Below are 16,530 nucleotides of genomic sequence, written 5' to 3' on the forward strand. Positions count from 1 at the left end.
CTATGATGATCTATAAGTCAAAAAGTATAGCAATCTCAGACCATAGATTGGAAGGAAGTTATCCAAAGGGGCTGGCAAAATGGCTTAGTAGGTAAAAACATTCCAAATTCTATAGTTGAAAGAGAACCAACTCCCAAAAGACGTACACACACACACACACACACACACACACACACACACACACACACTGGCATATGTGCACCAACCAAACAAATATGCATGCAGACAAATACTCATCCAGATAAAACTAAATAAAATCTCTAAAACACACACACATGATGGGAGACGTCATTCTGTATATGTTTCTCATACTGGTTAATGAATAAAGCACTGTTGGCCAATAGGAAAGCTAGATAGGCGGGACTAGGAGACGAGGAGGAAAGAGGAAGGAGGAAGGAGAGCCAAGATGGAGATTCTGGAGAGAATAGAACCACCAGCAGCCTCTTGCTGGTAAGACCACGTGAAAATACATAGAAATGGGTTAATACTTAAGACAGAGCTAGCCTATAAAAAACAAGTAACTGGCCAACAGAATTGTATCTAATACAGAGTCTCGGTACATTATTTGAGGCTGGCGTGGCGGCGGGTGGATAAAACCATACTCCATACAAATGGCGCCCACATGGCTAATAAAAACTTACACTTAAAATTTAACAAAAGCTTAAAAAAGGGTTTTATTCTGTATATGTTTCTCATACTGGTTAATGAATAAAGCACTGTTGGCCAATAGGAAAGGAAGATAGGAGGGACTAGGAGACAAGGAGGAAATAGAAAGGAGGAAGGAGGGGTCAACATGGAGAGTCTGGAGAGACTAGAACCGCCAGCCACCTCTCACTGGTAAGACCACGTGGAAATACATAGAAATGGATTAATAATTAACACAGAGCTAGCCGATAAAAAAACTAATAACTGGCCAACAAAATTATATCATATACAGAGTCTCTATGTGTTATTTGGGGCTGGCGCGGCGGTGGGACAAGACTTGGTGGCGTGCAAAAAAAAAAAAACCTTACTCCTTACACACACATACACACAAACAAAAACTGGCGAAAGGTAATGTTATTATCTTGTTATATCAAGTGACTAACACTCTCCTGAACAAATGTGAGGCAGAAGCAATATAATTTTAAGATGCTTAAAATATGCCCTCTCTAGGCACAACTACAATGCCAACAGCACTCAGGAGGCCAACAGTAGGGTCACCAGTCCATGGCTAGCCTGGGTATAAGCAATCAGACACAGAGGAGGAGGAAAAGAAGAGAAGGAGGAGAAAGAAGAAGAAGTTCTAGCAGAGAGCTTTGGCAGGACCTAGGAACTAAGTAAATGTGAGACAGAGAATAAAGTAAAGGCATATGGCTTCTCTCTTAGGAGGACATTATTGCTGTTATATAAACAGAAGAGCAGAAACAAGGGTGGTATAACGTGTTTGTCAAAGAGAGTTCATAAAAGAGTATGGGGGGAGGGGGAGTCATGGAAAAATGGTTCATAAATTAAGAGTACTGACAAATAGAGGACCCAGGTTCAATTCCCAGCATCTACATAGAAGCTCACAACCATCTGTAATTACAGTTCAAGGCAACATGACTCTCTCTATGACCTTGGTTGGCACTAAGCATACACGGTGCACAGACATACATGAAGGCAAAACACTCATAGGCAATAAATAATAAAAACAAACATGCCCCCTCCAGCCTGGAGAGATCAGAGATTACACTGGAGTGTTTAAGAGTTGGAGCCAGGTGTTGTGAAGACACCAAAGGTGGAGGCAGGAGGATCAGTTCAAGGTCAACCTGAACTACATAAGGAGTTTGAGCTCAGTCTGAGCTACGAGACTATGTCTCCAAAAAAAGTCAGTATCAATTAGGAACTGACTTGTCATCACTTTCTATTTTGAGAAGCTGGGCATCACCCCAAAGAGAACACTTCCAAAGATCACACAACAATCCCACTCTGCAAATGAAAGAACTATAGTTAGTTTAAACTTACATAGCCAGTCACAAGTTCCCAAGGACCTCAAACTAGGTCTAAAAGACTCAAGCTGAAGTCTAAGAACCTAGGTCAGGGATATGGACAGAATACACAAATCAGTGACTTTCACGCTACTCGGCTAATCCTTCTAATGATAATAGATAGACCCTTTCCTTACCTACAAAAATGAAAATAATCTTTCACTGTAATGATGCCACTGAGGGAAAAGATTATACCAGAACCCTCCACCCTTAAAGATTGCAATGCCTGAAACAAAATCACCACTCAACAATTTTTAAAGGCTGAGTATGGTGGCTCACACCTGCAACCCCAGCATTCAGAAGGCTGAGGTAAGAGGATTGCTGAAAATTCAAAACAGTTGGGGCTGCAGTACAAAACTCAATCTTAAAAGACACCAAAAAAGTTGGGTATGGTGGTGTACATCTGTAACCCCAGCACTCAGGAGGCAGAGGCAGGCGGATCTCTGGTGAGCTTGAGGACGCCCTGGTCTACACAGTTCCAGGACAGGCAGGGCTACATAGTAAGAGATCCTGTTCTCTCCAACTCCTCAAACAACCACCACCACCATAACAGAAGAACAACAAAAGAAAACACAGAAATATCCTACAAGTTAGGAAAATGCCTACTTGCTGACCAAACTACAGCACAGGTCTTTGACTTCTTTGCATAGCATGTTACAAATCTACTTCCATTCCGTACCACAAAAACTAATGTGTGAATCATTGTGCGTGCTCTAAGCAGTAAAGAAGATAACTCCAGAAGACGGGGGTGGGGGGGGGGTGTTCTTCTCTACTGATGGGAACAGATAAGTACTTCCTAGAATACAACTTGATATAATTTATCAAGAGTCTTAAAGTCTTTCTTTTATTTATTTTATTTAGTGTGAGTTGTTTTGCCTATATATGTTATGTGCCACCACATGCATGCTTGGTGCCCATGAAAGTTAGAAGAGGCATCAGAACCCATGGAACTAGAGTTATGGATGGTTGTGAACCACCATGCAGGCTCTGGGAATTAAACCTAGGTCCTTTGCAAGAGCAACAAGTATTCTTAGCCACTGAGCCATTTCTCTAGCCCCCAAAGCCCTAAAGTCTGTCTGTCTCTCTCTCTCTCTCTCTCTCTTTCTCGTGTGTATCTCAGGGGTTTCAAGACAGAGTTTCTTTGTGCAATAGTCCTGGCTGTCCTGGAACTCAATTTGTAAACCAGAATGGTCTTGAACTCAGAGATCCACCTGCCTCTGCCTCCTGAGTGCTACTTTCAATGAGCCCTAAAGTTTTAACTTAGTATGTTTTTGTTTGCTTGTTTTCTTTTGAGACAGAGTATCTCTCTATGTAGCTTTGCTGTCCTGGAAGTCTCCATGTACACCAGGGCAGCCTCCAATTCACAAAGATCCACCAGGCTTCCCCACCCCAAGACAGAGTCACTGTCTGCAGCCCCCAAATGCCTGGAACTTGCTATCTACCTTACTGTGGCCCTGAACTTGTGGTAATCTATCTTCCTCTGCCTCCTGCACACTAAGATTACAGGTGTGAGCTATCACACCTGGTTCCCTTAACTCAGCAATCTTCTTTTAGGATTTATTTTTGTTATTTACAATTATATTTAAGCATATGCAGGCAGGCCACCAGGGGTGTTAGACTTCACTGCATTTGGAGTTACAGGTCATTGAAATTGACACCTGACATGGGTGCTGGAAACTGAACTTAGGTCCTGAGGAAGAACAAGACAAGCTCTTATTCCATGATTCATCTCTCTAGACCCTCACCCCTTTTGAAAAGATAATTTATTTTTATATGTATGGGTGTTTTGTTTGCATGTATACATGTGTACCACATACACATGCACGTAGGTCTAAAGAGGGGTGTTAGGTTTCCTTGGAACTGGAACTACAGGTGGTTGTGTGCCATCATTGGGTACCAGCAACTGAACCCAGGTCTTCTGTAGGAACAGCCAGTGCTTACCTACTGAGTCCTCTCTCCAGCCTCAACCCAGTAAGCTTAATACAGGGATATACCCAAAGAAATGCAAGGAGATATAGCCAGGGTTGAAGTTGGAAGTATTAAGTGTCCAATAATATTAAAATAAATTAATAACCACAGCTAAGCACATTGGCACATCTGGGAGAAGGATCAAGTGTTTACGGAAGAGAACCTGTCTCAAAACTAAATCAATCTCATAGTCACTGAGTGAAACATTACATTATGTGGCTTTTTTTTGTTTGTTCTTGTTTTTTGAGACAGGGTTTCTCTGTGTAGCCCTGACTGGAACTCACTCAGGCCTTGAACTGAGAGATCTGTCCAATATGTGGCTTTGAACATCAAGTGTTTTAAGAACATTTAAGTATAATTAAAAATAAAAATAAAAAACATAGAGAACAAACTACATCTACAATGATCATAATTATATATTATATGCATATATATATTTATATTGCTAGTTAGGAAAAGAATTAGAATATGTCAAAACTGTCAATACAACTCTCTGTGGAAAGAATATGAGACTTTGCTTTTTTCCATTTTCACTATTTCTAAAATGCTTACACAAAGCACTTGCATTTTTAATACCTGCAAAAAACGTCATAAATAAAAGCAAGCCAGCTTTTACCTTCTTTCTTTTTCTGGAAGAATTCTTTGTGGGGTCAGGCTTCTCAATTCCTTCTTCCTTTGCCTCTTCTTTCTCCTCCTCCTCCTCAGGAATCAGAGAATACTTGGTTCCACCTGGCTGCATGAAACAGTCTTTTGCAAAGTGGCCTGTGGAAAATAAACAACGGCTAGAGAGGGAAGGCGCTGCCCTCCTCCACGGGTGGATGCTTCCCTGAGGCTCCTGACAAGGCCCACTGCTTCAAAGATATTACTGAGTTCATCTGGAATGGTGTTTCTGCCACCTCAAGGTGGCAATGCTCACTCGGCCTGAGCCAGGCGAGCAGCTGGTGTTAGAGCGGAGACACTGATGCTGCTTTGGAAACAGCAGAAGGTAAGAGCAAGCTGGCTTGTGCTGCCCTCCGTGAGCAATGAGGCTCATTAATTTTTAAAGGTCTATTTTGGAACTTACTCCTGACAATGAAAGGCTGCTCCAGAGAGCAGGATGCTTAACAGAAGGAACTGAATTGCAGGCCAAGCCCTAAAGGAAGATGGCTGGCAGGAAGTATGCACTCAATCCAAGCCAACACACAGAGAGACAGGCACAGACACCCGGGGTGACTGAGAATTCAGACTGTCAGGTCTGGCAAGGGCCTTAGAGAGTGAAACCCAACACAACACATTTGTATCAGATATGAAGGCCTAGAGTTAAGTAGCTCAGAGTCACAGAACAGCTAAGCAAACACTTAGCTCAGGCTGGACGTCTTCCCGCCTTGTGCTACTTTTGATGCACCAAAGCCAACTATCTTCAACCTGACCTTTGCTGGCTGGGTCAGATTCTACTTCTTGTTATTCATCTCTGCTCTGTGGGGCATCAGGTAAATACAAGTAAGGGAGCTCCACACTGAGCTTGTGGTGGTACAGAGGGTGCCTTTTGTTGTTTCTGAAGATGAGGTTTCTGTTTTATTTTTTTTAATTATATGTATACATGCAAATCTGTATGGGGGTATGTACAGGTGCCCAAGGAGACCAGAAGAGGGCATCTGATTCTCTGAAGTTAGAGCTACAGGAAGTTTCTAGGACACTTCATCTCAAGAGTAGGAAAGTTCATGGAGTAACTACAGAGCTATATGTAAATGAATTTGAGCCTAGAAGTTAGATGGGGCCCGGGAAGGGGACACAGGACAATTTTCCAAATATCTGGAAATAATCCAAATACCAAGTACTACCACAATCTTCTCAGGAGTTATTGCTTCTCTCACTGTTACATTCTCCTTATCTCTCTATATTAATAAAAAAAAGGGGGGCTTAAGACCCCACAAATTCAGGGCTGGAGAGATGGCTCAGCAGTTAAGAGCTATTACAGCAGACCAAGGGTTCGATTCCCAGCACCCACATGGCAGTTAACAACTGTCCGTAACCTCAGTTATAGGATCTGTCACCTTCACACAAACATACACACAGGCAACACCAATGCACATTTAAAAAACAACAGCAGCAGCAACCAAAAAAAAAAAAAAAAAAAAAAAAAAAAAAACCAAATTCAACCAGGACACAAATCTGCTACCAGTCATTGCAGAAAAAAATGAACAAAGCTTGATGGATGGAAAGCTAGGGAGGAGAGGAGAGGTGACAAATTGAGGTCACTCTGAAAATAAGAAGATGGCAATCTCTCTCATTATAGCTCTAATAAGGGAAGTCAGGCTGAAAAGCTTTTAATATTTAAGATTAGAAGAACCCTGAGGAAATAGAGCCAAAAGGAAGTGACAGTCCTCCATCATTATTACAAAAAAAGGACACTGGATTCAGAATTCTGAATGAAGGAGATAAGATGAAGAAGAAAGGATCTAATTTGGATCCTTAGGGAATGTGTCTCCAAATCACTTAATTTCTACAGGAAAGTAATTGTGCTTGAGGGTAAGTGTGGCAGAGGACAGTATGAGTGCAGGCAGCAGTCACTGAAAAACACAAGGAGCTAAACTGACATGGTCTCCTTCTGCCAGCAGAGAGTGCACAGGGGAGGAGACAGAAATGGCAGACTTCCCGTACCTTTGCAGCCACACTTCTTGCAGGTAGTGTTCAGGACAGCCTCAAGGGTGATCTTCTGCCCAGTGTAATCCTGGAAGGAGCGCCTCCGCCTCTCTTCTTGCCTGTAATGAAAGAGGTCCCGACCACTGGCGCTTTTCAGAGAAGTGGCCAGATATATTACAACATAATGCTGCTTGTTGGTTTTCTGTTTTGTTTTTGGCAAGGAAGAGGGAAAGAGAAAAGCATTGGGCAGACCGATACAGTGAAACAGCTCCCCCCCCCCCACACACACACATTTAGAATAGGCTTTGTTTTTGTTTGGCTTTTGGAGAGAGGGTTTCTCTGTGTGGCCCTGGCTGTCCTGGAACCCACTCTGTAGACCAGGCTGGCCTCAAACTCATAAAGATCCACTTGCCTCTGCCTCCTGAGTGCTGGGATTAAAGGTGTGGCCACCAGCGCCTGGCCCAGAATGAGGCTTTGAATGAACAACTATGAATGAGACTAGGTCTTCTCTCAATAATATACAGGAAAAATATTTGAAAGTATAATTGGCAGGTGGTGGTGGCAGCTTTACAGGTGTTCTAAAAATCAAGTCCAAGTTCCTGACAAGACCATGGTGTTGGGGCTTTCAGTTGGTCTCAAACCTACTTCTCCAGTCTCCTCTTTATTTTACTTAGGCCCTGGCCAAGGAGTCAATTTTACTTTTCCCAATGGTTCAGGGCCTGTGTTTAGGCAGATCCCACTCTGAAATGCCCTGCCCTCCCTTACTCTACCTTGACAATGCACTACCCAAACATTCCAAGGTTCCTCTCTTCAAGTCTTCTTCCCTGGGTCCCTAGGCCATAGGTGATTTTTGTTTCTATTCCTGTTACACTTTTAACGAGCATAAGCTCCTGTATAAAAAACACACATGGAAGGCACTTAAAGCAAGTATAAGCTCAGTTTTCAGTTTGAACTTTCCTATACTGGGCAAGATAACAACACAACCAACCTCTCTTAAAACAGACATCGAAGCTGGGCGGTGGTGGTGCATGCCTTTAATCCCCGCACTTGGGAGGCAGAGGAAGGCAGGGTCTCTGGGAGTTTGAGATCACCTTCATCTACAGAGTGAGTTATAGGACAGTCAGGGCTACCCAGAAAAACCCTGTTTCCAAAAACAAAACAAAAACCAATCATCTCACGCTCACTGCTAGTCATCAAGCCTACACCCAGAATAACTGCCATTATTTCTTCTAACAGCACAAAACTACTTTTCTTTTTATAGTAGCTGGCAGTGATGGTACACATCTATAATCCCAGGAATGGGGAGGCTGAGGAGTTTTAAAAGTTCAAGACTGTCTGAGCAATTTAGCAAAGTTTTGTCTCAAAATAAAAGTGTAGAGTACCTGAGATGTTAACACAATTTTAAGAACAAATGCCTAGCATACAAAAAGCTCTGGTTTCAACTTTCAGTACCAAAAGATATATTTTAGCTACACCTACAAACACACACACACACCCTGTATAGTTCTATTGTTCGTGAAACGTGTCCATATTGTTGTCTATAGTTATGAATCATTTATTCTCATTGGTATATGGTATTATTGTGCTGTTGGTAAAAACAAACTAGCCTTGACCTTACTGAGATCCACCTGGTTATTAAACACTTAAAATGTGGCTTGTGTTGACTAATGAGTTAAGATATTAAACTCAATGGAGCTGGAGCACGTTTGTGGGTTAAGAGGGCTTGTTGCTCTTCCAAAGGGCTGGAGTTTAATTCCCAGCACAAAAACAGTGGCTTATAAACCATCTGTAACTCTAATTCCAGGGGAACCAACACCCTCTCCTGGACTCTGAGGGTACCAGACACAAGTGGTATATATACAAACATACATGCAGGTAAAATACCTATACAGATTTAAAAAAAAAAAAAAAAAGGTTAAATTTCACTTACTTATTTCTACTTTTTGGGATACTGAGGGTTGAACCTAGGGCTTTCTCCACACCAGGCAAGCACTAGACTGTAAGCTTCATCCCCAACCCCTTTTCTACTTTTTGTTTTGAATCAGAAGTCTCACCAAGCTGCCTGGGCTAGCTAGGACTACAAGTCTGCACCATCGACCCAGTGATTATATTTTACTTAATTTTCATGAATTTACATTTAAACAGCCCCATGTTATTCATGGCTACCTAGGTGGACAGTGCAGATAAGCATATAATTTAATTTATGAAAATGTTTGCACAAACATCTGGCCTTTGCCCTACATGAATCTAAATGCATAAAGAATAAATTATCTGGTGTGGGTTATACAAATAGGCCCCTTCAAAACATAATAAAGTCTGAATAACAAAATCCAAGGCATGCACTGGGATCATACAGCAAGTTTTCAGGTGTCCTGATTTGAAGAGCAGAGTTCTAGGTGACCCTGAGCCATAGCTTAAACACATCCTCATCATAATCAATCCCAGCACTCTGGGATTCTAACACACCACATGGCCAGCCAGACCTCCCCCATAACAAGGGTCTCATGTTCAGCGCTCACTCTCTGCCCTCATTGATACTGTGTTGGTCAGACTTCATCATAGGTCACAGAGAGCAATGGTTCTCAACCTGTGGGTCGTGAGTTGCTCACACTCTCCGTGATCTCCATGTTTCTGGGTTTTTTCATCCTATCCACTCAGTTCAACTAGTAGTGGTATGTGCCAGTGTTAGTACTGACAGGAGCAAATGAGCAAAGGGCATGTGCCTAAGATGGACTAGGCCTGAGATTCAATCCCCAGCACTATCATAAAATGCTGGACACAACAAGGAAAAGATAGTGAGTGGGGGCCTGGAGAGACAGATTTGATTGGTCACCTTCCCACGACAGGACCCCCTGAAAGTCATTTCATTTCCCAAAGCACCTTTCTTCTGCTTCCCCAAAATGCCATATCCATTCCTTTTTTTTGTTTGTTTGTTTGTTTGAGACAGGGTTTCTATTTATCTTTGGCTGTCTTGAAACCCGCTCTGTAGAACAGGTTGGCCTCGAACTCACAGAGATCCACCTGCCTCTGCCTCCTGAGTGCTGGGATTAAAGGTGAGTGCCACCATGCTCGGCCCATATCCAATCCTTAAGACCTAGGTCATATGTCACCTTCTCTCTAACATCAGGACCTGAAATAAACTCCTCTTCCTCACGCTACACCACTTATACTATCTGGTAACGTTGAACAGATAGTAAATGAATGCTTTGATTTAAAAAAAAAACAAACAAAAAACTAGCCAGGAGAAGTAATGCCAGCCTTAATTCCCAGCATCTGGGAGGCAAAGGCAGGCGCATCTCTCAGTTTGAGGCCAGCCTGGGCTACATAGAGAAACCCTGTCTTGAAAAACCCAAAAAGAAAAAAAAACAAAACAAAACAAACAAACACACACACACACACACACACACAAACTCACACTACAACAGACCTGCCTGATGCCATTTGGCTCAGGTAGGTAGAAGCCACCCACAGGCCAGCTTGGGTCCTCAGGGCCTGGGCTGTCTAACATTCATAGGCCTGCCTGGGTCCTTGTGGCACTGGGCAGGAGGGTGCCATTATGATGAGCAAATGTGTGGTGGAGAAATAGGAATGAGAAGCAAAAGGGTTCATGTGCTGTGGAAAGAGGTAGAATGGACTAAGGGAAGGCTGTGAGGAACAGGAGGATATGGGTAGCCTGCTTGGTGCCATCCGGGCCTGAGTAGGGTGATCCCAGCAGGCCAGGTCTGACCAGCTCAACTACCACCGAGGCCCTTGGGTTGGGCCCACCTTATCATCTACCCCATGTATGTCCTTTGGAACAATACCTGCAGGATCTCCATAACTTGGGGTGGCTGAGGGATATCCAAGAAGGATTTCAGTGAGGGTACAGTAATGATGGTGTACCAGAAACCAGAGACGTCTGAACCAGACCAGTGACTCACTGTGACAAACATTTGTAACTAAAGTTGAGTGGACAAAAGGGTACACTGCTTGACACACCATGGTTCCCAGGGTCCCTAAGAGGAATGAAGAGGTGTTGGAGAGGCGCGAAAGACGGAAGAGCAAAGTGGATCTTTTTGTTTGCTTTGGTTTTAATTTTTTTTTTTTTTTTGTAATTTTCTTTTGGGGAGGTGACATTGCAAGGATGAAATGAGATATGGAGGAACTGGGAAATGAGGAATTAGGGTACACGAGGTAAAACCCCCAAGGAGTCAGTAAAGAAATTATGTTTAAAATAAATCTGCCCAGGACCATGTCTGGAGAACACAGGGTCTGCAACTGAAGCCCTTCCATGCTGCTTTCCTGGATGCACCCACAGTCTGTCGCAAGTTCAGCCACTTGGCTTTGACTAGAAATAGCCTCCACACAGACACATCCTTCAAAAAGAAAGCCTTTCCCTCCCTATCCTTTCTTCTTTTATTTTACTTGTTTATAGGATACCAATATAAGGATGGCTTGAAGATATCCACTTTTTTGTTGTTTTGTTTTGTTTCTCTATGTGCATTGGTGTGAGGGTATTGGATCCCCTGGAATTAGTGTTATAGACAGTTGTGAGCTGTCATGTGGTTGCTGGGAAATGAACCCAGGTCTTCTGGAAGAACAGCTAGTACTCTACACTGCTGAGCTATCTCTCCACACCCAAGAAATTCACAGCTTTTTAACTAGTCTGCAAAGCACAGGGTTCTTTGGGGAACAGGTAGTTTTATTGTACTGCAATCAGTAAATGCCAGACCAGCATTTCTAAGTTGAGTTATAAGAAATCACCACTATAATTGACAAGTGTTTTTGCAAATTAGCAGACATACAAATACATTAATATTTAGCGATAAACTACAGAAATATGAAAAGCTTAGTCACATGGAGTGGCTAGAGACATTGTGGTTGAATAAGGTATATTCTTTAACATTGGGTCCTACACCAAAGGATCTGGCCCATAAAGTTTGCTACATAACCACAGGTTACTCATCTCCAGCTACAAACTAGAAATATGAAGGGAAACAGAAGACTATACTTAACTCACAGGCAGATGTACACCTGCCTTGTGTCTGCTACCCAGTATTTTCTCAATAAATACTACCTCTCTTCTTGTCAGATAAAATGCCTTTGTAGCTGAAACAAATTTTCTCAGAACTATAAAAACATAAGAGCTTCAATTTTTTTTTTCTGCAAAAACATCACATTCAAATTATATCCATTACTCTTTGTGGTTACATTCCTAAGCCAGGATCTCAATATGTAGCCCAGACTAGCCATTGACATCATATCCTCTTGCCTTAGTCTCCCAAATTTAGTTAACTTGCTTGAAACACTGGAAATAGTTAATAAGCCCTCAAGGGAGTGTGTGTGTGTGTGCGCGCGCATGTACACATTATGGAGTTGGGTCTCTCCTTCCACCTTTACATGGATTTCAGGGACTGAGCTCAGATTGGTAGGTTTACACAGCAAGTGCTTTTACACAGTGAACCATTACAACCCCCCCCCCCACACACACACACCAAACAAGGAGTCTCAAAGATTAAGCAACTTCACGACAAAAATTCAATAAAGAGGCAGGAATGATGGTACAGTCTTCAATCTCAGCACTGAAGGGCAGAAGCAGGAGGATCTCTGAGTTAGAAGTCTACCCTGGTATACATAGTGAGTTCCAGAACAGCCAGGGCTTATGTTGAGAGACCCTGTCTCAATAACAACAAATCAATAAAGGGGACAGGGTAGTAGCAGTTTCCCTGGAATTGAGACATTGTCTCTTGGGTAAGGTAAGAGGCTCATGAGACTGGGAGGTAATGTTCTATGTCTGGATGTCTGGGAAAGCTGAAACGTGCCAGATTCACAAAGACCCCTCCCCAGCTTTACACAAACAAAAAATGCTGAAGAGGAGGCTCTGCCCAGCTGGGCTGGAGAAAGAATTTGCAGGCCTGTAGTGCATCCTGTAAGTGATGCAGAGAGCTCTGGGGTTGCATTTCAGTTGAGTTGTCACCAGTGTTGGATTGTGCTTTTTCAGCAATGTGTCTGCTTTTAAGCTACCCGTAGCCCTATAGGGGACCCATGACCAACCTCCTATTTGTAACCCCAGAAAAACTCACTGGTTCAGTCATTCTCAGATGCAGTTATTACTCTGGTCTGCTGTGGACCCCCTTCCTGGGTGATATTACACTGGTGTGTGGCATCTCTCCAGAAAAGTCTCTCACACAGAGGGCTTACCAAGTAAAAGGTGACACACACCTTTTAACCCAGCACTTGGGAGGCAGAGGCAGGTGGATCTCTATAAGTTCAAGGCCAATCTGGTCTACATAACAAGTAGCAGGCTAGCCAGGGGTACATAAAGACCCTCTCTCAAAAACAAACACCTTCCCCTCTCAAACAAAACAAAACCACTTGCCATAAAAGTGTTGAGGCTCTGAGTTATACTCCCAAGGCATGAATGATAGAGGGAGAGAGCTGCTCCCACAAATTGTCCTCTGACCTCCACATGCCCAATAAATAAATCAATGTAATTTTTTCTTTTACAAAAAGAAATTCAATAAGGATTTGAGTCAACAGCAAGTTTGCTGCATCTCTAGACATGACTTAAATCAAGAGAGAACCTTTCATGCTGAAATGAAGGTACTGTGCTCAAAGACAGGAGTCTAACACTCTGCATCTCTGCCCTTCATCAGAGCCAGTGCAACATCACCGAGAGGAGGGGCAAACGACCCCTCTTCACGAGTGCTTGATGCTATCGACTGCAGGGGGGAAGCAGAAAAAGAGAAGGGAAAGAAAACAAACTACCGACAAGACACTCCAGCACTAGATTTGTGGGTGATCATTTCATCCTCCAGCTCCATCAAGTAGGCTGTGTGGGCATGCACACTGGGAGTTTCATGCCACAAAGGCTACACAGTGAGACCCTGCCTCAAAACAGACAAGAAGTGCACTTTATACCGATAAAAACCAAAAGTCATCAAGTCTATAGTACTCATTCATATCACAGCCTACGAACGGTAGCAGTCCCAGCCTCCTCTAAGTTCCTGCAACCTGTACTTGTGGGATTTCAGCTCTTCCGAACCCTTTACCTACTCAATGATAACGTTGTTGGGATCGAGGTCTTTCCCAGTTCCTTGGTTGACAACTTTCATGGAGAGGGACACTTTTATTCTATCATTTTTCATCTGAAAAAGACAAAAGAAGAGTCACCAAAACCCCTGTGTGCGTGTGTGCATGTGTAGGGGGTGTTCATCTGGGTGCATGCATATGTGTATAGAGGTCAAAGATCAACATGAGGGTCATTCTCTGGAGTGGAACCTCTACCTTGTTTTTAGTTTAGTTTTGTTTTTGGGGTTTTTTTGTTTGTTTGTTTGTTTGTTGTTGTTGTTGTTTTTGAGAACTGGAGCTCACCCATTCAGCCAGCCTGGCTAACTAGCCAGCCTCCAGGATCCTCCTGTCTGCCTCTTCTGCACTGGGATCATAGGAGTGCACCACCACACCCAGCTTTCTACTTAGGTGCTAAGGTAACTGAACTCGGGTCTTCATGTTTGCATGGGAAGCATTTACCAACCAAGCTATGTTCCCAAGCCTCCAAACCCCTCAAGAACCTGACTACTGATTTGTAATACCTCAGAGTCAAGCTTGTAATCATCATAACAAACATCATATGGACTAAGCACTAAGTTAACAACACTGGAAATACAAAGAAGTAGAAAAGGCCGACTTAACGTCAGATGAGATACAGGAAATGACCTTTATCCATTCCTATCTTGGAGGTAAAACAGAGGCCAGCTGGCAGTGAGATGGCTCAGTGAGTAAAAAGGTGACTGCTACCAAGCCTAATGACATGAGGAAAGAGGGAGCTCCAGTAAGCTGTCCTTTGGTTTCCATAATATGGCCTGCATGTGGGGACACTGGACAGAGAATAGACATGCACACACCCATGTCTAAGCCTCCCAAATGCTAAAATTACAAGGTTATGCCACCAAACTCAGCTCTGGTTCAACCTTACAGCTACAAAACCTAACCCACTGAAAGCACTCCATTTTTCAGCTTTTAATAGTGTCATGGCTTTCTGCCTGCCATTCCCTGGTAGAACACAGAGGGATGCATTTCTGTGCCTATGCTGCCCATTCCATTAGATGGTGCCAAATCCTAGTGAAAATGACTATAAATTGTGTGTCCTTTCCACTCTGGCCCAAGCTGAAGTGTACCTGACAAGTACTTTTTGAGGCTATGGCAAAGATGAAATCTCCTTTGGGAGATTTCTTTCTGAACCTTGGGAGGAAAGTTTTATGAACACTCACTCCTACCATACTTCTATACTTCATTTTATTTCTCCTAAATCTGCAGGACAGACCACCAGAAGAGACCAACTCAAAGCAGATGACTGGGGCAAGATTTAAAAATAAGAGTGACAGCCATCATGAACATTTACACACTCACCATCAAACAATTCCAACAAAACCCCAGCTTTTTACAATCCTTTCAAACCACATGAAGTTACAGGAAACTTTACCTCTCGGCCAATAAGCTTCACCCACACTTTGTCTCCAACATCTACTATCTCAGAAGGCTTGTCCACACGGCAGGATGACATGTGAGTTCGATGGACCAGACCTGGGCACAAGAAAGAAATAAAAATTTATACTCTGACTACTTGGGTAGAAAAAAGGAAAAGGGGGAATACAGGGAAATTTTTAAATTTCCAATGAAAATGTTATATAGATTAAAACTACAAACTAAACAATTTAAGACCATCTTTTAACCTAATCAACCAACCAACATTGTTTAAATTATCTTACTTTATGGTATGGGTGTTTTGCCTACATATCTATCTGTATACCATGTGTGTGCCTAGTACCCCAAGAAGGTGCTAGATATTCTGTAACTGAAGTTACAGACAGTCGTGAGCTGCCATTTCGATGCTAGGAATCAAAGCCTGGTCCTCTGGGAAAATAGCCAGTGTTTGAACCACTGAGTTGTCTCTCTAGTCCCAATAAATGTTGATTCAGTAACTCCTGGGCTGGGATACAGCTCAGTAGAAGAACTAGGCTGGGGATACAATTCCTAGCACCAAAAGATAGAAGGAAATAAAAAGTAAATGAGACACTATTCAGTGCCATAATATGCAATAAAACAAAAGCAACCACATAAATACAGTGCTAAATTTTGTTTTCTCCCAGCACTCAGGAGGCAGAGGCAGGCAGATCTCTATAAGTTCGAGGCCAGGCTGGTCTACAAAGCTACACAGAGAAACCCTGCCTCAAAAAAACACAGTCTCAGCTGGGTGGTAGTGGCACATGCCTTTGATCCCAGCATTAGGGAGATGGAGGAGGAGGCAGAGGCAGAACTCCCAGAACTCAGTGAGTTCTAGGCCAGTCTGATTTACAGAGTTACAAGACAGCCGGGGCTGTTACATGGCAAAATTCTGTCTTGAAAAACCAACTAACTAACTAAATAAATAGATTTAAATTTTTTTAATGGTCTACATAGCTAAGACTGGCCTACTGACTCAACTACAGATCAGTACCATATATCCTGGCAAAGTACTATTTTTAAATGCATTAAATTGACAACAATGCTCAGAAAACAATAAGCAATACTGGTAAAAACAGAAAAATAAGAAACATCATTTAAGTAAGAATTAACTTTTAGAAGTTACTTAACAATAACTAGCAAAAATGATAAGCCTGGGAGGGGAACAGCACAGGAGCTTGGTGCACTTGCCTAACACATGTAATGTCTTGAGTTTCATCTGACCACCACAAAAATACATTTAAACTATGTAATTAAGATAATTTAAACTTTGGCCAGGCACAGTGCCACATGCCACTCAAAACACAAAGTGCAACAACAAAAAAATTTTAAATTATTCTTAAATTGTGTGTGGACATGTGAGTATGGGTGCCTGAAGAGGCCAGGGTGTCAGATCTCCTGGAGCTGGATTTACAGGTGATTGAAAAACACCTGATGTTCTAGGAATTGA

The 16,530-nt window shown here is 42.6% G+C and overlaps 1 protein-coding gene across 4 annotated transcripts in view; it reads right to left on the reverse strand.

Moving 5' to 3' along the window:
• Zcchc17 (zinc finger CCHC-type containing 17) overlaps positions 1-16,530 on the reverse strand; it is a 41,161-nt gene that overhangs the window by 5,244 nt on the left and 19,387 nt on the right. For all 4 annotated transcript variants that reach the window (XM_051188927.1, XM_051188929.1, XM_051188928.1 and 1 more), the window contains 4 exons: positions 15,061-15,161; positions 13,635-13,726; positions 6,618-6,718; positions 4,594-4,739 (listed from right to left, as the gene is read on the reverse strand). In XM_051188927.1, the coding sequence (XP_051044884.1) occupies positions 4,594-4,739; positions 6,618-6,718; positions 13,635-13,726; positions 15,061-15,161 (440 nt within the window). The remainder of the gene's footprint in view (positions 1-4,593; positions 4,740-6,617; positions 6,719-13,634; positions 13,727-15,060; positions 15,162-16,530) is intronic.

The sequence above is a fragment of the Phodopus roborovskii genome, unplaced genomic scaffold (genome assembly GCF_943737965.1).
Source record: "Phodopus roborovskii unplaced genomic scaffold, PHOROB, whole genome shotgun sequence".
Classification (NCBI taxonomy): Eukaryota; Metazoa; Chordata; class Mammalia; order Rodentia; family Cricetidae; genus Phodopus; species Phodopus roborovskii.